Source organism: Pungitius pungitius, chromosome 2 (assembly GCF_949316345.1).
Source record: "Pungitius pungitius chromosome 2, fPunPun2.1, whole genome shotgun sequence".
Taxonomy (NCBI): Eukaryota; Metazoa; Chordata; class Actinopteri; order Perciformes; family Gasterosteidae; genus Pungitius; species Pungitius pungitius.
The window spans coordinates 27,631,187-27,655,256 of NC_084901.1; the positions used below are offsets into that span (position 1 = coordinate 27,631,187).

Here is a 24,070-nt window from a genome sequence, read left to right on the forward strand (position 1 = left end):
AAGGCAATTTGCTGACAAAGTCAAGAGCTACACTACTTAAATTCTCTTGCCGAGTTATATGGGATCTTCTCACGTTGACGTAGATTATTAACCCATTTGTTGGCTCGTTGGTCTAGGGGTATGATTCTCGCTTCGGGTGCGAGAGGTCCCGGGTTCAAATCCCGGACGAGCCCAAACGAACTTATTTGATGATGGCAAAGTCTGTTATTATTGGAGATAAATATGCGATTGTTAACAAAATTCTAATTACCCAATATAGTCAATCTATGTCCATATGAGTATTGAAACTGTGTTTAAAAAAGAACCAAGCCCAGTAAGACAAAACAGGCAATTTGCCGACAAAGTCAAGAGCTACGCTGCATTCATTGTCGTGCCCAGTTATATGGGATCTTGTCACGTTGACATAGATTTTTTAACCATTTGCTGGCTCGTTGGTCTAGGGGTATGATTCTCGCTTCGGGTGCGAGAGGTCCCGGGTTCAAATCCCGGACGAGCCCAAAAGAACTTATTTGATGATGGCAAAGTCTGTTATTATTGGAGATAATTATGCGATTGTTAACAAAATTCTAATTACCCAATATAGTCAATTTATGTCCATATGAGTATTGAAACTGTGTTTAAAAAAACAACCAAGCCCAGTAAGACAAAACAGGCAATTTGCCGACAAAGTCAAGAGCTACGCTGCATTCATTGTCTTGCCCAATTATATGGGATCTTGTCACGTTGACATAGATTTTTTAACCATTTGCTGGCTCGTTGGTCTAGGGGTATGATTCTCGCTTCGGGTGCGAGAGGTCCCGGGTTCAAATCCCGGACGAGCCCTGAAGTACTTATTTGATGATGGCAAAGGCTTTTACAATCAAGAGCTACGCACCTTAAATTCTCTTGCCGACAAATATGGGATCTTCTCACGTTGACATTGATTATTAACCCATTTGTTGGCTCGTTGGTCTAGGGGTATGATTCTCGCTTTGGGTGCGAGAGGTCCCGGGTTCAAATCCCGGACGAGCCCAAAAGAACTTATTTGATGATGGCAAAGTCTGTTATTATTGGAGATAAATATGCGATTGTTAACAAAATTCTAATTACCCAATATAGTCAATCTATGTCCATATGAGTATTGAAACTGTGTTTAAAAAACAACCAAGCCCAGTAAGACAAAACAGGCAATTTGCCGACAAAGTCAAGAGCTACGCTGCATTCATTGTCGTGCCCAGTTATATGGGATCTTGTCACGTTGACATAGATTTTTTAACCATTTGCTGGCTCGTTGGTCTAGGGGTATGATTCTCGCTTTGGGTGCGAGAGGTCCCGGGTTCAAATCCCGGACGAGCCCAAAAGAACTTATTTGATGATGGCAAAGTCTGTTATTATTGGAGATAAATATGCGATTGTTAACAAAATTCTAATTACCCAATATAGTCAATCTATGTCCATATGAGTATTGAAACTGTGTTTAAAAAAGAACCAAGCCCAGTAAGACAAAACAGGCAATTTGCCGACAAAGTCAAGAGCTACGCTGCATTCATTGTCGTGCCCAGTTATATGGGATCTTGTCACGTTGACATAGATTTTTTAACCATTTGCTGGCTCGTTGGTCTAGGGGTATGATTCTCGCTTCGGGTGCGAGAGGTCCCGGGTTCAAATCCCGGACGAGCCCAAAAGAACTTATTTGATGATGGCAAAGTCTGTTATTATTGGAGATAATTATGCGATTGTTAACAAAATTCTAATTACCCAATATAGTCAATTTATGTCCATATGAGTATTGAAACTGTGTTTAAAAAAACAACCAAGCCCAGTAAGACAAAACAGGCAATTTGCCGACAAAGTCAAGAGCTACGCTGCATTCATTGTCTTGCCCAATTATATGGGATCTTGTCACGTTGACATAGATTTTTTAACCATTTGCTGGCTCGTTGGTCTAGGGGTATGATTCTCGCTTCGGGTGCGAGAGGTCCCGGGTTCAAATCCCGGACGAGCCCAAAAGAACTTATTTAATGATGGCAAAGACTGTTATTATTGGAGATAATTATGCGATTGTTAACAAAATTCTAATTACCCGATATAGTCAATCTATGTCCATATGAGTATTGAAACTGTTTTTAAAAAACAACCAAGCCCAGTAAGCCAAAACAGGCAATTTGCCGACAAAGTCAAGAGCTACGCTGCATTCATTGTCGTGCCCAGTTATATGGGATCTTGTCACGTTGACATAGATTTTTTAACCATTTGCTGGCTCGTTGGTCTAGGGGTATGATTCTCGCTTCGGGTGCGAGAGGTCCCGGGTTCAAATCCCGGACGAGCCCAAAAGAACTTATTTAATGATGGCAAAGTCTGTTATTGTTGGAGATAATTATGCGATTGTTAACAAAATTCTAATTACCCGATATAGTCAATCTATGTCCATATGAGTATTGAAACTGTTTTTAAAAAACAACCAAGCCCAGTAAGCCAAAACAGGCAATTTGCCGACAAAGTCAAGAGCAACGCTGCATTCATTGTCTTGCCCAGTTATATGTGATCTTGTCACGTTGACATAGATTTCTTAACCGTTTGCTGGCTCGTTGGTCTAGGGGTATGATTCTCGCTTCGGGTGCGAGAGGTCCCGGGTTCAAATCCCGGACGAGCCCAATCAAACTTATTTGATGATGGCATAGTCTGTTACTAATGGATATAAATATGTGATTAACAAAATTGTAACAACCGAATTTAGTCAATCTATGTCCATATAAATATTGAAACTGTGTTTGAAAAATAAACCAAACCCAGTAGGACAAAAAAGGCAATTTGCTGACAAAGTCAAGAGCTACACTACTTAAATGCTCTTGCCGAGTTATATGGGATCTTCTCAGGTTGACGTAGATTATTAACCCATTTGTTGGCTCGTTGGTATAGGGGTATGATTCTCGCTTCGGGTGCGAGAGGTCCTGGGTTCAAATCCCAGACGATCCCAAAAGAACTTATTTGATGATGGCGAAGTCCGTTACAATCAAGAGCTACGCAGCTTAAATTCTCTTTGCCTTTGCCATCATCAAATAAGTACTTCAGAGCTGGTCCGGGATTTGAACCCTGGACCTCTCGCACCCGAAGCAAGAATCATACCCCTAGACCAACGAGCCAGCAAATGGTTAAAAAATCTATGTCAACGTGACAAGATCCCATATAACTGGGCAAGACAATGAATGCAGCGTAGCTCTTGACTTTGTCTGCAAATTGCCTGTTTTGTCTTACTGGGCTTGGTTGTTTTTTAAACACAGTTTCAATACTCATATGGACATAAATTGACTATATTGGGTAATTAGAATTTTGTTAACAATCGCATAATTATCTCCAATAATAACAGACTTTGCCATCATCAAATAAGTTCTTTTGGGCTCATCCGGGATTTGAACCCGGGACCTCTCGCACCCGAATGTCCTGATTGAGTGACATCTTGAGCTGTACAGTTACATTATTATCTTACATTTTTAAATGCTACATAAGAATGTCCTGATATTCTCTGATCTGTATAAATTAATTATTTATAAATCTATTTGAATAAGTAATTACACAATTGAAATTACACCAATAGATTGCGTGCAATTATTATTATTTTGCCTAATGTATATATGATTTACAGACTTATTGAATGAGTTTGACAGGTCTTATCACTGCTCTTATATCTTACTACCGTAATCTCTAGTGTATGCGTACCACGAAATAATAGTTTTTCAAAGTGAAGGCTGACTTGACCCCAGTATAACCGACATAAGGCCAGGTTGATCGCTTTACGTTTTACTACCAACTGTCTAATCAGTTAATTGGGTCCAGACACATTGTACACAATGTTAATATTTTTCTTTTACAAAAATAGACCAGATAGAAAACATGAAAAGATAACCTAAAAAACCCTAAAACAAAATATCAGGATGTAGTTCAATTTTTCTTCGATATAGAATTTTGTTTACGGAGGGAAGTTTGGGAACGGAGGGAACTGCTGTGGGTTTATTGAGGCTTGAGTGTGCCATCAAAATAATTCAATGTTTCCGCACCTCAGATTCTCTTGTCTTGAAGTTACCTTTTTTTCAAATTATATTTTGGTTTCATGGTTTGAGGCACATTTTCACGGTCATTTTGCCCTGTGACTTGCTTTTCTGATGTCCTCAGGCCCTATTTGCTGCACACTTGCAGTCTTGGCTCGTCCTCCTGCAGAATGCATTTCACTCTGTATGACGATTGAGACTCCGAGTAGAGAATAAACTCTAAAGATGAACCTCTTTCTCAAGTTTCTTTACTTAAGTATCTTTGTAATTGAAGTAGGAAAAGCAGGACTGGTGATAGAAACCATAATATGTGTGATCACAACTAGAATTATAGTTTGAGTGATATTAGTTATTAAAATAATTTCTGTATTATGAATTAAACATTGTATATCTTGTACGTCATTCAATAGGGCACACATGACATCCATAATGTAATCTTCATCCTGGGAGAAGCGTTATTGTCTAGTCCTTCAACAGATTTATACCTTATTTCATCCCCATTGAAGATTAGTTGAGGGGGGTTTTCTTCTGTGTCAGGCCCAGTTTTGGGAACAGAGGATGTCGTAGGTGCACAGCCCTGTGTGGCAACTTTTTGATTATGGAGTATATGAAATAAGTTAAATATAATGTTTAAAATGTTGTGAAATATGATGATGTATGACATCGTATGATTAGAATGTGTTGGATATTAGATGATAAATGTGGTATTATATCCTGTATTATGTGCCTTTAGCTTCAGACCAGAGGTCATTGAAGGTTGAGTATTAGTTAGGTCAGTGAGGGATTCCAGGTTCGGTCACAAGATGGAGGTGGAGAGGGAACAGTGACGGAAGGTAATAAACTGCCTGAGTGTGGTTACCAATCGATGCGATTGGAGGATGGACCAAGCTGGCTGGTGCTACTTTTGGCTTACAGCCAATCGCAAAGGACTAAAGCTGTGACCGCCTCCTGACACAAAATGGCATTTTGAAAAGATCCTTCCAGAAATCTTGACTAAACTAGTTCAGATCAGGAGCCAGCTGATTTTTTTACGTTGAATTAGCAGGTGGAGGCATGGTGAAAAGCACTAGCTCAGCCGTGGTGTTGTGATAGTGTTTAACCCCACAGAACTCACTTGGTAATAATGTACTATTGTATAGTACAGTATATATATTTTTTCCACCTGTCACATCACACAGATGACACATCAACATGAAGCGGAGCCGTGGATCAAAGCAATGATGAAAGCAGATGAAGGACAACCCTGCTTGACTGCTGAGCCACAGTATGGTATTCAGGATGATATTAACAGCATGTGTAGATTGTTTATAGGTAACAAATCCTATGTTTACATTGCATCTCTTCTTCGTCTTTCTATTGTGCTCTCTAAAAATGCATTTTTTAAAAACTTTTAGAATTAAAAAAAAAAAATCAGATTTAGTGATTTTAGATTAAATTCTTTACTTATTCCAAAGATGAGAGAAAACAGAAACAGACACATGGAAAAATCATTGTACACAAGAGAAGCCATCACTTCCAATATCTCAGAGTGGACTGTACCCAGTATGCGTAGTGGGATATCCATGTCATTGTCAGACATTCTCTGGTCCTCCTCTGTATTTTCTTGATACATTTATATTGGGTCAATGCATTGATAAGTGTATAAATGAAGTACATATCAATTGGATTTTAATGGATTATCTGCAACTAATAACCAAATAGCATGAAACTGTTGACATAATTGAAGAATCAAGACTTCTTAAGACCCATATTAAGATATGGCATTTATATTATTTGGTCAGTTTGTGGTTGTAAATGAAAAGGTCCTTAAAGATGATTTAGTAATCATAACTAATTGTGTACCTCATATTAATATATTACATCCACATTTACGCCTTCTTCATGCCTCTCCCCATCAGACAGGCGAAGACGGTCATCACCATTTTGTGGTTGATCTCCACCAGGTCCTCAGGCAGAGCGTAGACTTTGGCCCCAATCTTCCTGGCCATGGAAATGGCATACCTGGTGGGGGGGGGGGGGTCATTCTTAGGATCACTATGGCAACATAGCAGCTCTGTCATTGTATTTCGGTTTGACAATTTCTATTATCGTCACTGTTCTTTTCACCACTTACATTTTGAGTTATATTTGTTCAAATTTGTTTGTGAAAATATGAATCTAATTTATTTGTCAGAGGTTAAATATGTCATCTTCCATATCTTGCCAACAAACAAAGTCATGTGGTAATAACGTCCAATGAAAATCAGCACCTCATTGACTCAGAGGTCTTGGTTATGTGGGTCTTTTTCTCTGCCTCATTCCTTTTTGAAAATTATGGAAAAATAAACCACAGTTTTAACAGCATTTTGGGGATGAATCCAAAAGGGTACTCAGACATCCATTTATGACAGTCCAAGAGGTGTTTGTATTTTCTAGGGGGCAATAGACCTACATCTGAATCTCATAACATTCCCTGATACTACTCAGTTATTAATAGAGTGTAAGTATCCATTATATCCATCTATCCTTCTTTAAGTGCTCTGGTGACCGTAACGGATTGGAGACAAAGAAAAACCACTAAAATTAGAAAATCACTAATAGGCCAACATTAATTCTCTGATTGGATGGAATCGTGGCTGTAACTGTCAACAATGAACAATCATGCATGTAGTTAAACTATGTTGCTCAAATAAAATGTATATTTGAAGGACAATACATACACTCTATAAAATATAATTCAAACATGATTTTTGTAATTACTTGGCATTGTTGAGTTTGTCTTCGTCTGACAGACTTCCTTTCCGAACCAGCTCAAAGTTCACACTCTGTGGCTGAATGGCATCGATCAGGTCCAGAACTGGTATACTAGTATTGATCACTTTGTCCTGAACGGAGGAACACACACACACACACACACAGTAAAACCAAAGTCCAGAACTTTTTAATTGGAGGATTGACATATAGGCACAATAATATATACACATATGTACTGTATATTTGTATTATTAAATGCTGTTCAACTAAAATACAACTACGGTGATACTGACCCTGAAGCTCTTGATAGAAGAACTCTTGCCAGCCTGAGACAAAGTCTTGTTGACCCATGAAACTATCAAATCGTCCCCTGCAACTTCTCCGTGTCCGAGGTCTTCGAGAACATTTAACGTGTACCTGCAAGCACATGTCAGAATGCCAACATTTAAATTAAGGCACATTCTATATGCAGTTTGGAGCTGTCTTTAATACTTTATGGACGCTGCACACTACGACTGTCACTTTAAAACTGAATGCACCTTTGTTCTAACTTTTGGAAATTAATGTCAGATGACTGGTAACCTCCCATTTCTAAAAAGTGTATCCATCCATCTTCAAACTGCTTATCCTGCATTCAGGGTTGCGGGGGTGCTGGCGTCGCAGAAAGGACACTGGGTAGAGTTGAACCCAGGACCTTCTTGCTGTGAGGCAACAGTGCTATAACCACCACCATGCCGCCCCTCTATAAATTATAATCTCGTTCAAAATAAATGGGGATATTTGATTCACACAAAATTAAAGATATCTTCTTTAGCTCGCCTTCCCTTACCTATTTTAAAGAGTGCTTGTTTTCTCTATGGCTTCACTGAAACAAACAAGCATGTGGATTGTTGTCTTTGGATCGTCCACCATGCAACGTTGACCGAAATAGAGCAGCACCCTCTGCCTGTTTGCAGCTGTACAGCAACTTGCGAGTAGTGTCTCTGCTTACAGTTAGAATGAACAGGTTCGGGTTAGGTTTTCACCATAAGCAGTAATGCACCTTCTCATCAGCTGCCACACCAGGGCCAGAGTTAGCGTTGGATTGCCATCGTAGAGGTCCTGTCCGCCAATTCCCACCAGGGAGAAACCGGCTTGTTTCTTTCCCAATTCCACAGCGTAGGTACAGTTTTCCATCTGTTGCACACAAATACACAAAGTTGATGTATGTATGCATATGTTAGTACCTTCAACCCTTACGGTCGCAATTTGGAAACGAGTATGTAAATGCACCTTCTTTAGATGCCCGCCTCCTATTCCCTTGAATGGAGGGTGGTTCACTCTACTGTCCCAGTCCACTCGCACCTTGATCCTTTCGTAGAGCTGGAGGATCACCATGGCATTCTGCAGATCGCTGCATCAACACATGGAGGGATGTAATTAGTGGAGCAATAAAGAGAAAACAGAGCAAGTTATTTAACCACGGACAGATGCTGACCCGTAGATGTGGTGAACACGTGGACTGACTCCCAGAGAGTTCATCCAGTTCTTGAATGTCCTCTCCTCTCTGGTCTCGCCTTGAGAGAGACAGAGACAAGCCTCTCAGAGTTACTCCACAGGAGGTTTATGTGAGAGAGGGATTCATTGATGCAGGCTTACTTGTCAGATTCCAGTCTTGGTTCTCTGGTTTAGTGAGCCCTGGGTGTTTGTTGAAAAGCGTGGCCACAAAGGCCATGTTGAGTTTGGCGTTTCCACTCACAACATCGGTGGCGGTCACAAACTGCCGGCACTTGAGGCGGTCGGCCTGTTTGAGCATACACTCCGCTCGCTTGGTGAGATCATTCTCCTGGGCGAACACACACACAGACACACATGTCAGTTACACAACTTCCACTATGGGCCAACACATTAAATCATGTCGGCTTATTGTCTTATGAACAACAGTTTCCGTGAGCAGTCAGTAGCAATGTGATTCAAAACCAAACCAAATATATGTGGTCCTAGAAAAAACCTTTATGTTCTAAAGAAGGCTCAACTGTTATAACATTATCCTGGCAAATTGTAAAGCTAAAGCCATGTCACTTTTGTGGAAAAGGAGGGCAAAAAGAAAAAAGACATTTAAACACGGCTGATTAACCTTAACATAAAGTCCTCCAGGAAGTAGAAGGAGGGTTCACAGAATGTCAGCCTCCATTGAGCTGCTCAGTGCACAGTTTTAAACTAACCAGAATGGCGCTCTGCGCTCTGAACGACACGTTTAACCATTGACTTACATAAAGACCCGTCATGTCCACGTCGACCGGTGGGACGTCCTCCTTGCTGCCGTCTGGAGCAATCTGCTGCAGCAGGTGGAAGTACGCCTTGGAGTCCTGCACAGACACGGATTGTTTCAACTACAGCTGGCTGTCCGCTCATGGGTCTGCCACCAAGATATCCACATAGCTTTTGGATATCATAATATGCCATATAGGTTGTCTTAATTTTTCAAAGCGCTATCAAAAATGTAATATCTACAGTCCCATCGATCTCCTCCATATCACCCGGCCATATTGTATAATATGTAAAAATATCGCCCTGTCAGAAATGTTGAATACAAGCAGGTGGCGGCTCACTACACAGGAACTAAGATGCCCTTAAACAGAGGCTTTACGTGAAAGGTTTGGGTATCACATTGACATCTCCTCACCTTAATGTCTCCAGAAAAGTTTGATATTGACATGCCAACTTTCTTCAAATGGAAGTTTGCCCAGCGCAGCAGCAGCTCCTCTGGACTGAGCTTCATCAGCTCCTCCAGAGTCTCCCCTTCCTCCAGCAGTGCTGCTATAGCTGTACACAGGTAGACACGAGCGCAATCCTCATACCCCTTTCTTATAATTCTTATCTTCTCACCACGAATACACACCGTTGTTCAAAGTTCAGCCCCATGGGCGGACAATGGTGTGCATGGTTTGTTCGTACCTTCGTTGCGGCTCAGCTCTATGTCGGCGAACAGGCCGATCTTTATAATCTGCCAGAGGAGCCCGAGCACCAGGTGAGGTTTCCCCTCCTTCAGATCTTGAGCACCAATGTTGACAACTTGGCAACCGATGGCCGAGGCCGAATTTAGAGCCAAGTTCAGATTTTCCTGTTGGAGTTTAAGTTAACTGAAGAAAGTCCAAAACAGAGGCCAGAGCTATGCAATATGTATGTATATATGTATAAGTAGTCATTTATATATGGAGGTGGCGTTGCTGTCAAACAGAGAACAACCCTAAGGTAATTGGCTTTCATGTACATGTGCCTTAAAGCTTCTCCATACAACTCCATCCAAAAAAATCCATTTGATGTGCTTCTTTCAAATATATACAGGGAAGCTTTACCGCTAATTAGCTAGTTCAGAGACTCACTAACCTGTGTGGTGAAAGGTGTCAGTTTCTTTTTATTGATGGTTCTCTCATCAATGGTGTCAGAGACAGAGAGATTGATGAGTTTACTGTGAGAGAAAAAGACACACAAGAGTTAAGAGTTGAGAACAAGCGGCGAGTTGAAGGTCAAATTAAGTGTACAAATGAAGGTTTGAATTGTGGAATGATAAGTACAGATAATACCAAAGTATTTTACCAAAGTATGATGCCGTCTGACACTGCCTTAAACAGAGCTTCCGTTTCAGGGTTGATAGGCAGGACGTGCTTACATTCTGGATCCTTCTCCAGGGAAGAGTTGATGTAGTTGGCAAAGGCAAATCGCTCCTGCTCTACAATACAGTGGAGTCAAATGTCAGGAGCCTGTCTGTCCAGATAGTTGGCCGATGGCTTGATGAGTTTTAGGCCCTTATGTACCAATATCACAGCTTGTGTACCATACATTCTCCGGAATTTCTGTTACTAACCAGAGATGGAATGCTGAGTTCCTTCGCTAGAGATGGTGCTCGTTCCACCGATGGCCAAGATGCCTTCTTTCTTGTTCAGGGCTTTCCTGAATTTCTGAGCCATGCCGTCGCCCTTCATTTCCTTAAAAATCTGAATGTGCACACAACAGAGGCATGACAGTGACTTAAGACTCCATCAAGTTCATTTGACAGGCAAAGTTTGGGTCCACACTTTAGTGTGTCTGGCATCAACCTCCTGGGCCTTTCAGAACCGTGACTATGGCTGCACACACAGGCCCAGATAATCTTGACTTTTTCCATTCAGTGACTAATCACATCATTTGAATATAAGTAAGCCATTGAACTGTGTTGATAATTAATTAGTTAACTGTTAGCAAGGCCTGTAAATGGGTTTAGTTAGGTCAATTAGTGTTACCTACAGCCGTGAACTCTTCAAAGGTGACCCTGCTGTCGTTGTCTTTGTCCAGTTTCTGGAGGAGCTCTCTGATCTGGTACCCGGGCATGGAACAGCCCACCTCTTGGAAGAGGTTACTGAGCTCCGAGGCGGTGATGTACCCGTTACCATCCACATCTAGAGTAGAGGGGCAGGGGGAGGGGAAATCAATGTGACCATATCGGGACTGTTTGCCACAGAGGAATAACTTTTCTCAGTTGAGATCACAGTGTCACTGCACATGTTTCACACGGTAAGTTTGTTCATGAGAAGTTCTATAACGTGTGTAGGAAGAGGATAACGTATGTCCTCTTTGGCTTTCTTCTGACTCTTTAGAGTCAGAAGAAAAGAGACGTGTTGCCATTTATTCTCTCTGCAGGCTTAACATCAAAGTGCAATGCTAAAATGCTCCAGCATGCCGTTTGTAACGCATGCTTGAATTATTCCTCATTGTCTGATGGGTTACTGCAATACCTACACACACACACAAACCTTTACTCACCCACTTTCTGGAAGCTCTCCCTGATCTCCATCTCCTCTGTGCTGACATTGGCTGACATTCTGAGACCTATAAAATAAAACAGCATATGCCGTTAAGTATTGTAATAAAATTTTAGCTCTTTTTACATTCCACACATAACGATAGTAATTCCCTGCGCACACTGTTCACTTGCAAAAAATGACAGTGGGTGTTCTTTTAAACGAATGAGGTGGCATTCGTCCTCTTGGACATTTGGTTTGATGATATGCGGCCCTGTGTATTGATAATTGAATGAGGTTGGAATGCTGATAGTTGATGTGCTTTTGTTAGTCATATGGCACTGTTGTAGATGAGCATTTGCCTGAATGTTAATGCCTTAGAGTACCCATGTTGTAAAAAGTAAGATAATCATGTATTTTTTATTATAGAGCGAAAGAATCAAATGTCTCTTTACAACAGTTTTGTGACATTAGAGGAGGCTCTGTTAACTCAGCTAGTAGCACTAGCTAGTAGTACTATAAAAAGAGCATTTAGTATCAACCCTTGTGACATCTGACAGATTTATGGACATTGCCTGCAGTGTAATATAAATTCATATCGAATCAGTCTAATACGCCCCCCGTCCCCGCCCTACTACCCATACGCGCCCCACGGGGCAGCAGAACCCGCTGTACTACCCCCCCTCGGCCCCGACTACTACACCCCCCCTAGGGGAAACACTGTTACAGCAGAGAGTACGCCGGCACATTTACACATTCTATCTGAGCAGTTAAAGGATTAGTTCACACAAATCACAAAAGGATGTCCACTTGCAAATGGTGTCCTTATTTTAGACCCCAATACGATTTGGCAAAACACTCAAAGTACTTTATTTTCCTTATAGTCCTTTCAAGCCAAACAATGTTGTCTTTTACTGAACCGAAGTCGCCCCCCACCCCAGCACTGTGGAAACATTGTGACCAAACATTCCATATCTATGTCTGTACTTCAGTTCCCCTTATCAGTATTGGGGTTATTCGCGGTGTGGTGTATCATAAAAGATTTAATCATTTCCGTTGAGATGACCCTTTAATACCAGCAAAAAGGCAAATTAATTGCTGTACTTTTGGTCACTTTGGATAAAGCACACACATGCTTTCAGTGGCAAGGCTCCGTCGGGGCGCTGCAGCACATTACATCAGATAATGTTCTAGACAACAGTTGTCTAGAGATGTGGCCCGTTTAAAAAAGGGAAAACAGGATTACTGTGTATGGTTTAGTGTGAGAGAGAGCAGAGCCCTGCTAGCGGAGACAAAAAGACAAGGCAACTTGACTTATTCTCAGATCTGATGATCAAACTTAAAGAAATGAACAATGTGCTTCCTCACGTTGTTTAGGTGACTTTGCAAGAGACATTAGCTAGACGATGTCCAGAAAAGTCTCGCTACTTTTCTGTTATTAAAGAATTATAAATCTGCTTCCTGTTTAATTCAGATTTGTCTCTGGATGTACAAAATCTCCACAATCTTGGTAACACATTAGCAAATAAACAAATGAGCAAGGCTTAAGCACATACATGCAAAAACAGTGGTAACATCAGCATCAACAGTCACGAACAGACACAGGCAGGAAATGACGCGGTCAATATTGTTAAAAAGATGAGGGTCTGATTACACATTGGACATAGATGACTCTCATAAAGCAAAGTTATTTGAATCATGAATAGAGATGCATTCTGCTTAATGAAAAACAGGCTTCTTATACACAATACAGACAGCAACATCCTCATGGAAATATAAACAAAAGACCAAAAACAAATGTTACTGATTTACCAGTACGGGAGGCATCGCCAACGGAATGAATAGCAAATGCAATAAATAGGTATGATTCTATCCAAACCCTTTACTGTGCAGTATAGCTCAGCTCATGCAGAGTTGTTGGATTTGATTTGATTCTTGTATTACAGAAAAAGTATAATGGATTCCTAATGCCACAAGATGTCACTGCTTCAGAAGGAGCAGACATTGCTGTCAAGGTTTGCCCTTGCTAGGTTTTCTGGTTAGGTTACCTAGTGTAGAGGTCGATCGGGGGCCTGCATAGGGCAACATCAAAGGAGAAAATTGTTTCTTTAAATGAACGGGATTGTATCATACGTAGCCTGTTTAAGGGGGAAAAGGCTTATTGATCAGATTAGCTTTCTCAACCAAGTGGGAAAATTCACACCTAACAAAAAAAAAATCAGGAAGTCTTGGACAAATTTTCAGCACTAAATTATAATCACACTGAATTAAAAAGAGGAAACCTGGATCGTGTGTAAACCTGCACGAAGCCCCCCACCCACCCACACACACACACACACACACACACACACACACACCCACAGTATCTCTAAATCTAAAACTGCAGATAAGACTAACCCTAAAATATACCCATCCTAACGGTCTAAGTAATTTGGTAACAACCATGTAGTTCAAGTTGACAGTATTTTGTATAATGAGTGTGACTGCAGGAAAAGGGCTGCCTTTATACAACTCGATTTTACTTTGAAATTCCATTCGCGGACTCACGTGCTGCACAATAAAACGGCTGTGAAATACAGTTTATTATATATACTTTATTTATAAAATATTCACGTATGTTCACACAATTTTAATAAGAATAAATAAATGTCATGCATTTGCACACGTGATTAAAATCAATGCACTGTAATTGTTTTGTCTGCAAGATTCCTTTTCCAGTGTACAAACCAGCCTTTTCCATTTGCTACATGCTTCACATAATGTTAAAACACATTAAAGTCACATCTCTCCTGGGGTACACTGCATGAAATGTCTAATCTGGCGTTTAGCAGTGACTTGTAAATCCACACTCACTGAGCCGTGAGAAAACGCCCTAAACTGCTCCTTCCACTTACCTGAAGTCCACTCGTGAAATCCGGTACCATTACCGGGGAAATGATTCCTTGTCCCGGCGTCTTACCGCTCCTCTTGTCCCGTATCCTCCCGGGACACCGCCCAGTAGGGAGAACCGCACCGCCCCTTTGGCACCACCCCTCCCTTTACCCAGCGCTCCTCCGCCTTCCTGACGTCAGCAGCCATGTCTGACCGTTTAGCAGAAAAAACAAACATACAAATCCATAAACAAATCGGAACATTCAAATATAATACTAAAATATGTTAGATGTAGAATAATGCTAAACGTTAGAACGCTGTACACATGGTTCCTTTCAGGGAAAGCACAACTCATGTTCATTATTATAGGATTAACAGTGTTCAAGGAAAACATGGAAAACATTGGTTCTCGCAGTCAATTTCAAAGATTTAAAAAACGTGTTTCAATATTTTGGTTTATTTATGTATTCTTTGTTGGTTTGTCTATGTTTTCTTGATTGTGCCTGATCGTGCACCGTAGCCAAGATAGCACCAATCTATAGCAAAAAGGCGCCCAAGGCTCACAGGTACTAACAAAACGGTCGAGCGAGGCCAACCACACTGTCAGCCTGACAGCGACACTCTTGCCCTGCATTTTACAAGCTAAACCGTGAAAAAACGAGTTACTGCCTAGCGGTTTTATGCCTTTGCCTAAAAGCCACAGTCTACTAATAACTACTACTATGTCCAAAATACTCGTTATAATAAGCTTATAATATATACATAAATGTATGAATATCAAAGTCACAGTGAAGGATCAGTTCAACCTTGAATGTCAGCGGGTGTTTGTGCCTGGTTTACAAATTTTGTACAAATGGAGTTTGTTTTTCATTGCATTTTGTATTATTACAGAAAATGAGCACTGATGCAAACAGAAGTTGAGGATGATTACAGATTTTGTTCACAAGATTATCTTCTCATTAAACAACACTTTTCATGATTTTTGACTGGGTCAACAAATTGCCTTTTTGTTAACTTGGTTGTTTAGTTTGCCTAGAGTTTGCCATTATCAAATAAGTTCTTTTGAACCTGGGACCTCTCACACCTGAAGCAAGAATCATACCCATAGTCCAACGAGCCGACAAATAGCTCAAAGATATATATAAAAAAAAAATGTTTTACCCAGTCTTGCGATATGCTGCTTAAATTCTCTTTCCCAGTTATATGGGATCTTGTGGCATTGACATTGATCTTTAAGCAATTTTGTTGGTCTAGGGGTATGATTCTTGCTTTGGCTGTGAGAGGTCCCGGGTTCAAATCCCAGATGAGCCCAAACAAACTTCTTTGATTAGTGGGGCTGATTGTGTCATTGTTAACAAAATGTTAGCGTCTACTAGGCATCACCCAGCCAACTAATAGATTCTTTAAAGATTAATGTTATTTTGATTCTTGAGCAATTGCATTCAAAAGTAATTTGTGAAGATCCGCGATATTCCCTTAGACCAGTGGTTCTCAACTGGTATGGCTCCGGGACCCACCATCACCCCTTAATGACAAGCCGCGACCCAAATCGAGGAACATTCTCAACTTCTCAAATTGATTCAAAATCAGTTCATAAGCTGAATTTTATATTTTATATTTAGGATTTTTAATTATCCTAAAAACCCAATGTCTCCCCCATATCAGAATGGTTTGACCCAACCTGGCACACGTTGCTGAAATCATGGACGGACAAACCGGCCAAAAAAAACGACACTGAGCTGCATTAAAAAAGTCCCTTCAAAATAATATCACTGGAGATTTTTTTTTTTTAATTCAAATTTTTATTTTCCCATTAAAAACGGGTCCGCGACCCACTAGTGGTTCGCGACCCACCAGTTGAGAATCACTGCCTTAGACCTTCTGTCTCGAAACCAGTGTGATTTCAACTTCCAAAAATGCATCCTGCCTGCAGCTCTTCATGCTATTACATGATCTCACTCATTCCCCTTTTTGAACAGCCTTGCAGTTTTCAAAAAAATTCATTACAGGGATGCATAGCTGTTTCGTTTGTCAGATTTTCTAGTTCTTTGAATGAGCAAAATATACACACTATATACAATAGAATTATTAATAATACATAAGATATTTCACAAAATAAATAAATAACAGCGAACCATCTTAAAAAGGGACTAATACATAAACTATAAATCAAGTCTCATAATTGATTCACTCATTAAGAGCAAGGAATTAAATAAACCCGACCCTCCTTAATGTATAGTGTGGCGGCGGGCGTGGTTTCGGCTCGGCTGCAGGGGGGAGAGAGGGGGAGTGGCTCGGGGAACAGTGCCAGGTGGAAACTAATAATAATCAGCTGTTGGTGATTGTGTGTGTGTGCATGTGTGTGTGTGCTCTCCTGCATTTAAGCAATAAGGTGAGGAGGAAAAAGGAGACCGACGAGCGAGCCGGACGCCGGTGCAGCAGTTTTCCGGGAAATAATAAAACCTTGTACTAACCGACCCAGGCCTCGAGTCGCTTTGTCCAGAGCCCGAACGACGCATTACCGTACATATAGGTATATATATGAGTATATTAACATCCAACAATACTAATCAGATGTCAGGATCCTTGTGTTTCTTTTGTTTTCCCTGATCGCCTCTACTCGTTTATTCTGTCATTCCCCAGTTGCGTGGCGTCATGACTGGTCTGTGAGGTGCTGTTTTTGTAGTCTGTTAATACTTTGATTATTCCTCTCCACATTACTGTATGTTGGCGTTGTTGTTTTCAAAAGAGGTGTCACTAGAAGGCCACGTTTGTTCACGATGAGTGTCTGTAGCTAAATCCATATGTGTGGAGTGACATGTGTATTTGTTAGTAAATAAACTTAAAAAGAAGACAAAGCAGATCTTAGCTACCACAGTGAGACGCGATAGGTTTAAACGTCCGCAATTGGAAAACTAAATTCCTGTGCTCTAAACAGATACAAGTTTCAAATACCAGTCTCAATTGTGGGGATTGATCTATCAAATAAACAGAATCCGTAATCGGGAACATTCATTGCCAAAGTATGTTAGACATACAAGGAATTTGACATGGCGGTTGGTGCATAACATGGTAAGACGATGAGACAATGGACAACAAGACAAAAAACACAGTGCAGTACATTTTCAATTCACAAAAAATATATAATAAAAAAATTAGGGCTGCAACAACGAATCGATGAAATCGATTAAAATCGATTATTAAAAGCGTTGGCAACGAATTTCATTATCGATTCGTCGCGCGACTATTGTTTGAGTATTAAAAAAAAAGTTGAGCGGGCCGCGCAGAGCTGAGAAAAAAAAATTTGAGCGCTCGCGAACAGAAGAAAAACAGCTCCGCCCAGCAGAGCGTTGCTAAGAAAAATAAATAAAAAAGAGCAGCGCTGAGGTAGAGGAAAGACCATCGGAGAGACCCGTAATACTGTGAAACATGCGGAGGAAGAGAAACCAATGCAACCTAAATCCTCCCAGGTATGGGGATATTTCACGGGGGGGGCTGGCGCTTTTCTTTGCAGCTGTAAAGTATACATCATGCGATGTGTGTTTTTTGTGTTAGTCCATTTTATTTGCTTACTTAGGGATGTTCAAGGAGCAATCTGTTTGTGCAGTTTCTAAATGTTTTGCACTGTCAGTTCTATTTTTCAATAAAGGTGTCAGAGGGGTCGGGCTGGAGCCGGTTGAAGTGAGGACTCAGGCGCAGAGTTTCTAATCAAAAGTGCTCTTTATTCTCACAAACAAACCAAAACGTGCTCCAACAACGAGGGACATTTAGACAATGACGCGACAGGGGACAACAGGCACACAGGGCTTAAATACACAAGGGAGGTGCAGGTGATTGGACACAGGTGGAGACAATCACGCAATCACAAGACAAGGCAGGAAGTGAAGTTAACCCAGGACCACAAGAGACATGAAACTTCAAACTAAAACAGGAAGCGAAGCCAAACCGTGACAGAACCCCCCCCTTAAGGACCGGATTCCAGACGGTCCTAAAGGAGGGTGGAACCTAGAAAAACAGACAAGGGAGGGAGGGCGGGGAACCCAACAACCCCCGGCCGCCCAGGGGACCCCAAGGGTCGGCGGCACGGGGTCGGGTCCCTCCGGCCGGGATGCCCCGGCGCCCAGACTTCAGGGTCTCGGGGGGCCGGCCGCTACGGCGACCGGGCTTCAGGGTCTCGGGGGGCCGGCCGCTACGGCGACCGGGCTTCAGGGTCTCGGGGGGCGCCGGGCGGTGCGGCTCCGGCGTCGTTGTGGCGGGGGGCGCCGGGCGGTGCGGCGTCGTCGTGGCGGGGGGCGCCGAGCTGTGCGGCTCCGGCGTCGTCGTGGCGGGGGGCGCCGAGCTGTGCGGCTCCGGCGTCGTCGTGGCGGGGGGCGCCGAGCTGTGCGGCTCCGGCGTCGTCGTGGCGGGGGGCGCCGAGCTGTGCGGCTCCGGCGTCGTCGTGGCGGGGGGCGCCGAGCTGTGCGGCTGCGGCGTCGTCGTGGCGAGGATCACCGGGCTGAGCCCTGACCCCAATCCCCCTCCAAAGACCGGATTCCAGACGGTCCCCAGAGGGTGGGAAGGGGGGGTCATGGTCAGGCGCCGCGGGGCCGGGACCGGGGGCGTGGTTCTCGGGGCAGGAACGGGCGCTGACGGGGTTCTCGGGGCAGGAACGGGCGCTGACGGGGTTCTCGGGGCAGGAACGGGCGCTGACGGGGTTCTCGAGGCAGGAACGGGCGCTGACGGGCGTCTCGGGGCCGGCACGGGCGCTGACGGGCGTCTGGGGGCCGGGACGGGCGGAGGCGAGGCTCTGGGTTCCGGAAAGGGTGGAGGCGAGGCTCTGGGGGCCGGGACAGGAGCCGGGACTGGGGGGTTCGAGGTCTCCTCCCCCCCCGGGCTCCCTTTCCTCGGGTTGAGGAGGTCTCGAATCTCGAGGCACATCTCTCGGAAGCCTCTGGGCCCGAGAACAAGGTCTGTCTCGCGCCGCCAAAAAGGACTTCCCTCGTCCAAATAGTCGGGGCCCCGAACGCTCCAAAACTCTGCTGAGTCCTCCTGGGGTCGCGTCATTCTGTCAGAGGGGTCGGGCTGGAGCCGGTTGAAGTGAGGACTCAGGCGCAGAGTTTCTAATCAAAAGTGCTCTTTATTCTCACAAACAAACCAAAACGTGCTCCAACAACGAGGGACATTTAGACAATGACGCGACAGGGGACAACAGGCACACAGGGCTTAAATACACAAGGGAGGTGCAGGTGATTGGACACAGGTGGAGACAATCACGCAATCACAAGACAAGGCAGGAAGTGAAGTTAACCCAGGACCACAAGAGACATGAAACTTCAAACTAAAACAGGAAGCGAAGCCAAACCGTGACAAAAGGGTTGGAAATGAATGTTTTTAAATTTTTTATTTTAAAAAAATATCAACTAGGGGGATATACAATACAAAAATTAAATAAGGCCACAGGCAAACTATACTCTACATAACTGTATTGTGAGTGAAAGTGACAAGTGTATGGTACATATGGAGTGAAAAGGGATGACAGAGTCAGTTAGTGGGTTAGTCAGTTATAAACTGTGTGGCGAGAGGTCTTGGTCCTGATGGATCTCAGCCAGATGGAAGGGGCACAAACACTTTTTGTCCGCGATGAGAGGGGTCAGCTACAATCTTTCCAGCTCGCTTCATGATCCTTGATGCAATATCCTTGAGGAACGGCAGATTGCAGCCGATCAGAGCGGATGACACGCTGCCTGCCCTTGTCCTTGGATGTGGCTGCAGCGTACCACACAGTGATGGAAGAGCAGAGGATGGACTTAATGATGGCAGTGTAGAAGAGCTCCATCAGTGTCTTTGGCAGGTTGAATTTCTTCAGCTGCCTCAGGAAGAACAACTTCTGCTGAGCCTTCCTGGTGATGGAACTGGTGGTCTGCTCCTACTTGAGACCCTGGGTGATGATGGAGCCCAGAAAACAGAAGGAATCCACAGCAGTGATGGGGGAGTCACACAGGGTGATGGGGGAAGATGGGGCTGCGTTAAATCCATAACCATCTCCACTGTCTTTAGAGTGTTGAGCTCCAGGTTGTTCTGGCTGCACCACGTCACCAGATGGTCAGACTCTCACCTGTAGGTGGACTCATCCCCACCAGAGAGAGTCCAATGAGGGTGGTGTCATTCATAAACTTTAGGGGCTCGACAGACTGGTGACTGGAGGTGCAGTTCTTGGTGTACAGGGAGAAGAGCAGAGGGGATAGAACGCAGCCTTCGGGGGAACCGGTGCTGATGGACCGAGAGGCAGAGACGTGTTTCCACAGCTTCATGCGCTGCTTCCAGGAAGTCTACATGGTGCTGAGAGAGTTTGTCCTGCAGCAGAGACGGGATGATGGTGTTGAATGCAGAGCTGAAGTCAGAGCTGAACAGGATCCTGGTGTAAGTTCTTGGGGAGTCCAGATGCTGGAGGATGAAGTGGAGGGCCATGTTGACAGTTGGCTCTGTAGGCAGATTGTAAAGGGTCCAGGAGGGGATTGGTGAGGGTTTTTAGGTGGGACAGAACAAGGCGTTTGAAAAACTTGACTAGGTCCAGTGATGCTAGGCTTTTTGGGAACAAGGATGATGGTGGAGGTCTGGTACGTGGTTTTCAGAGAGGTGTTGGAGATGTCTGTGACCACAACTGATCGGCTTTGTCGGGTTTTGCGTGCGTTTATAGAGCTTGCTGTGTTTCACGTTTAACTCTGCATCAGCACCGTCATTGCGGAAATTTCTTGGGGATCCTGGATTTCTTGGGGACACAACAGTTGTTCTTCCTCTAACATGCAAACTGGATCAAAGGGGGTGGAAAAAGCGTTAAGCTGCTCAGGCTGGACGTGAGGTTTGAGGGAGTCAGACCTTATGGGAGCAGTGAAAACGTGGGTCTCCCCGTCGAGTCGGACCGGAAATTGTTGGGTTGAAGAGGCCTGACAGCTCAAAGCTGGAGAGCGTTAATGCTGTCTTTGCGGTGCAGCCAAATTGGAAAGAAACATATTGTCATCTTAACCTCTCACTGACAAGAGTCCGTCCGGAAAGAAAGAATTTGAAGGATAGAAATCTGTTATTGTCTCTCGGCCCAGGGCACAGGGACTACCCTGGTGTCACAGCTTGACAACTTAGATCTCAGAGTTGAATTTCACCAAGATGGAGAAAATGCACATCTGCGTGAGGACCAACTCCTTGCACGTTTGATTTTGGCCTGTTAGGGTGGAAGCACAACAATTTGAGAAGGACTAGGGATCCAGGGAGAGATCTTTGATACTTCTTAATGAAATAATCTGACCAATTGTACAATGCGTCTGTTTGTAAAACACATTGAGGTCCAAAACAGCGTATATTTTGGTGAACCCATAAAAGCTCAAGGTTGGACACACAATATTGCGTGACTTACCAGTTGCCTTTTTAACCATCAGAATGAGGCCTTCAGGGTTGAACACTGGGTTTGATTCCACCCTGTGGTCTTTCTGTGTGGAGTCTGCATTATTATTGGTAACTACTATTTGACTCACAGGATGTTTAGCTCAAACCTGTAAAATATTGTGTAATCATACACATACACCACTGTAGGGCATTTACATGACAGCACATGTTAGCCCTTCTTTACAGTAAGCATGTGAACACATAATGTCAATTCAACAAGAGAAAATGCATCACCATCAGCAAAGATTCCATAGGATGTTCAAATGGGAATCTGCAGCAGAATACTGATGTGCTTCATCAGCAAGTGTAACTGCGAAAAGTCAGAGCTCCACTGCAGCTACCAGTCTCTACACGCAGAAATACGTCTTCCTCCTCTCATTCCTCTTCTCCTCATACCTTACCTTCCTATCCCTCCCCCTTTGTCTCTTCCCTCTAATCTCACATCCCTCGGTTTCTAGTGATGATCTGAATCTTGTCAGTGGAAACCCTGGGAATGAAACCTTTCCAGAGAGTGCATTGATTTTGAGTGAGTGTTGACACAAATCAAAAAGAGGTCCTTAGGCCAGAGACCTTTGTTGCTGTGGCACCGATGACCACTGTTCATGGTGCGGCAGGTAGCTCCAGTTTTTCCCCTTCCCCATTGTAACAGGGCCCCTCCCCCCTGAAATTACTTCATATATGTGCATATATGCACACCCCGAATTGCTCATTTACATATTAAATGTACATATTAAATACCACATTCCACCATATCATTAATAATAGCATTGTTAATGCTATTTCCCCTCAAATATCAATATTACGGTTAATTTCCAGGTTCATGCTTGTATTTTGGATTTCTATTACAACGTGTTTACAAGCCTTGATAATCGAAACTCTTATTTGTCGCCTAATCTCCTTTCCTTTGGAATTGTCTAGCTAGTGAACATTATTGATTCCTGTTTACTTCCTTTCAGCTGATGTAATTCACATAAATCAAAGCAGGAAGTAAACTAGGAGATATTTAGAGGTCTAGATTCTGTTATTGTAGCTCATTTGCTAAACAAGAAAAGATGAGAAACAACAAATCCTTCATGGATTCAATACTTTCTAAGTACTTCTAAAACACATTGATGACTTATGGAATGTAATCAAAAGACAGACAAAGGTCCATTTTGACTTGTGTGAACAGAAGGACCAGCAGAAGGGCCTTGGACAGCGTATGTTGGTGCTTAACCCGTGCTGGCAACTGATAAGTGGCTCATGTGACCCCTTGTATGTCAACAAGCCGAATAAAAAAGAACTGTTGGCCGATTCACTATTGTTGGTGGCTCGTCTGCCCCTCAGCCATGTGTGAGAGACGGACATCGATAGGAAGAAAACATGCTGACCCTTGTGCAGTTTGGTCAGGATGCTTTTAACATGCTTCTGTGACTCATGAAGCAAACTGGAGCTGGTAATATTTGACTCCCATGGATTTGTTTGAAGGTTGTGTTTACTCTGGGTTCACTACTACTTAACCTACAGTGGACTGTCATTAATCCCTGAGGTAACACTGTGTGATTGTCTTTTTTTAACTGAAATGTTGAGACTAAGTCCAAGTCTTGATTTCCACAACATCCCCATTTTAAGTTCATATCAATTATTTAAGTTAAAAATATGAACTTGTAACTTCAAAATATCCTTTAGATACTACTGGTTTCTGGTTATTCACGGTAAGGAGAGTTTTACACGTCACTCTAAATAGATGTATAGCTTCATAGCTCATAAAATTAGTCTCTCTAAGATACAATATTTCCAGTCTGAAACTTTTCATCTCAATTACTTCAAACCTGTAAAGTACTTAGTTTGAATCATGTTAAGATAACACAAGAGCAAATAATCCTTCCTTAGTTGTTAAATGCTGATACCACTGATATTCCATCACAGGGGGATTTGATTCAAATTTCACTTGCAAGCTGACAGCATTTATACACTACATTTCAAATAATTGATCTTTAAAGTTTCAAGAAAATGGACAGAGGGTGCCCCAAAGTGGTCGGGACTGACGGACACAACTTGTCTGTTTTGTTTGCACAAATGACCCCCCCCCCCCCCCCCCCCTCCGGTTGGTAAACTTTTCAATGATTCAGCAAATGACTGCAGAACCTACATTGCGAATTGGTGGTGGTGTAAAAGGGCTGTTGGTACTTAGTGTTAAAAAATAAGTGTTAAGTCAGAGGAAGTAATGTTGAGGACAGACAGAAAGCCAATTTGAGGTCTCCACGTTCACTCTGGATCCTTTGC

At 43.0% G+C, this 24,070-nt stretch overlaps 1 protein-coding gene and 9 non-coding genes across 11 annotated transcripts; 9 read left to right on the top strand and 1 right to left on the bottom strand.

Moving 5' to 3' along the window:
* The first annotated feature begins 101 nt into the window (after positions 1-101).
* On the top strand, positions 102-173 carry trnap-cgg (transfer RNA proline (anticodon CGG)). The gene has a single exon. It is a non-coding gene; the product is annotated as a tRNA-Pro (tRNA).
* A 252-nt stretch (positions 174-425) lies between these two features.
* trnap-cgg (transfer RNA proline (anticodon CGG)) lies at positions 426-497 on the top strand. Its single transcript has one exon. It is a non-coding gene; the product is annotated as a tRNA-Pro (tRNA).
* A 253-nt stretch (positions 498-750) lies between these two features.
* Positions 751-822, top strand: trnap-cgg (transfer RNA proline (anticodon CGG)). The gene has a single exon. It is a non-coding gene; the product is annotated as a tRNA-Pro (tRNA).
* A 118-nt stretch (positions 823-940) lies between these two features.
* On the top strand, positions 941-1,012 carry trnap-ugg (transfer RNA proline (anticodon UGG)). Its single transcript has one exon. It is a non-coding gene; the product is annotated as a tRNA-Pro (tRNA).
* A 252-nt stretch (positions 1,013-1,264) lies between these two features.
* trnap-ugg (transfer RNA proline (anticodon UGG)) lies at positions 1,265-1,336 on the top strand. Its single transcript has one exon. It is a non-coding gene; the product is annotated as a tRNA-Pro (tRNA).
* A 252-nt stretch (positions 1,337-1,588) lies between these two features.
* On the top strand, positions 1,589-1,660 carry trnap-cgg (transfer RNA proline (anticodon CGG)). Its single transcript has one exon. It is a non-coding gene; the product is annotated as a tRNA-Pro (tRNA).
* A 253-nt stretch (positions 1,661-1,913) lies between these two features.
* Positions 1,914-1,985, top strand: trnap-cgg (transfer RNA proline (anticodon CGG)). The gene has a single exon. It is a non-coding gene; the product is annotated as a tRNA-Pro (tRNA).
* A 252-nt stretch (positions 1,986-2,237) lies between these two features.
* Positions 2,238-2,309, top strand: trnap-cgg (transfer RNA proline (anticodon CGG)). The gene has a single exon. It is a non-coding gene; the product is annotated as a tRNA-Pro (tRNA).
* A 252-nt stretch (positions 2,310-2,561) lies between these two features.
* On the top strand, positions 2,562-2,633 carry trnap-cgg (transfer RNA proline (anticodon CGG)). The gene has a single exon. It is a non-coding gene; the product is annotated as a tRNA-Pro (tRNA).
* Positions 2,634-5,325: 2,692 nt separating this feature from the next.
* Positions 5,326-14,529, bottom strand: LOC119211494 (plastin-3-like). 2 transcript variants are annotated; one of them, XM_037462454.2, is made up of 16 exons: positions 14,413-14,529; positions 11,541-11,606; positions 11,025-11,176; positions 10,606-10,735; positions 10,338-10,470; positions 10,128-10,209; positions 9,696-9,861; positions 9,424-9,563; positions 9,011-9,106; positions 8,397-8,583; positions 8,236-8,314; positions 8,031-8,151; positions 7,801-7,934; positions 7,052-7,175; positions 6,765-6,889; positions 5,327-6,026 (listed from the first exon to the last, which is right to left on the bottom strand). In XM_037462454.2, exons 2-16 carry the CDS (start codon positions 11,596-11,598, stop codon positions 5,894-5,896), a joined length of 1,860 nt encoding a protein of 619 aa, XP_037318351.1. In that variant the 5' UTR covers positions 11,599-11,606; positions 14,413-14,529; the 3' UTR covers positions 5,327-5,893. The 2 variants fall into 2 exon arrangements, with proteins under 2 accessions (XP_062416717.1, XP_037318351.1); XM_062560733.1 differs by lacking the exon at positions 14,413-14,529 and having other exon boundaries at positions 5,326-6,026; positions 11,541-11,605.
* Positions 14,530-24,070: the final 9,541 nt, after the last annotated feature.

Excerpts from the sequence above, each read along its gene's own strand:
- LOC119211494 (XM_062560733.1), bottom strand. The coding sequence starts at position 11,598 with ATGTCAGCCAATGTCAGCACAGAGGAGATGGAGATCAGGGAGAGCTTC. Across the intron at positions 8,152-8,235 it reads CGTGTTCACCACATCTACGG|CGATCTGCAGAATGCCATGG; the intron begins GTCAGCATCTGT and ends GTGTTGATGCAG. Across the intron at positions 6,890-7,051 it reads CTTCTATCAAGAGCTTCAGG|GACAAAGTGATCAATACTAG; the intron begins GTCAGTATCACC and ends TCCTCCGTTCAG.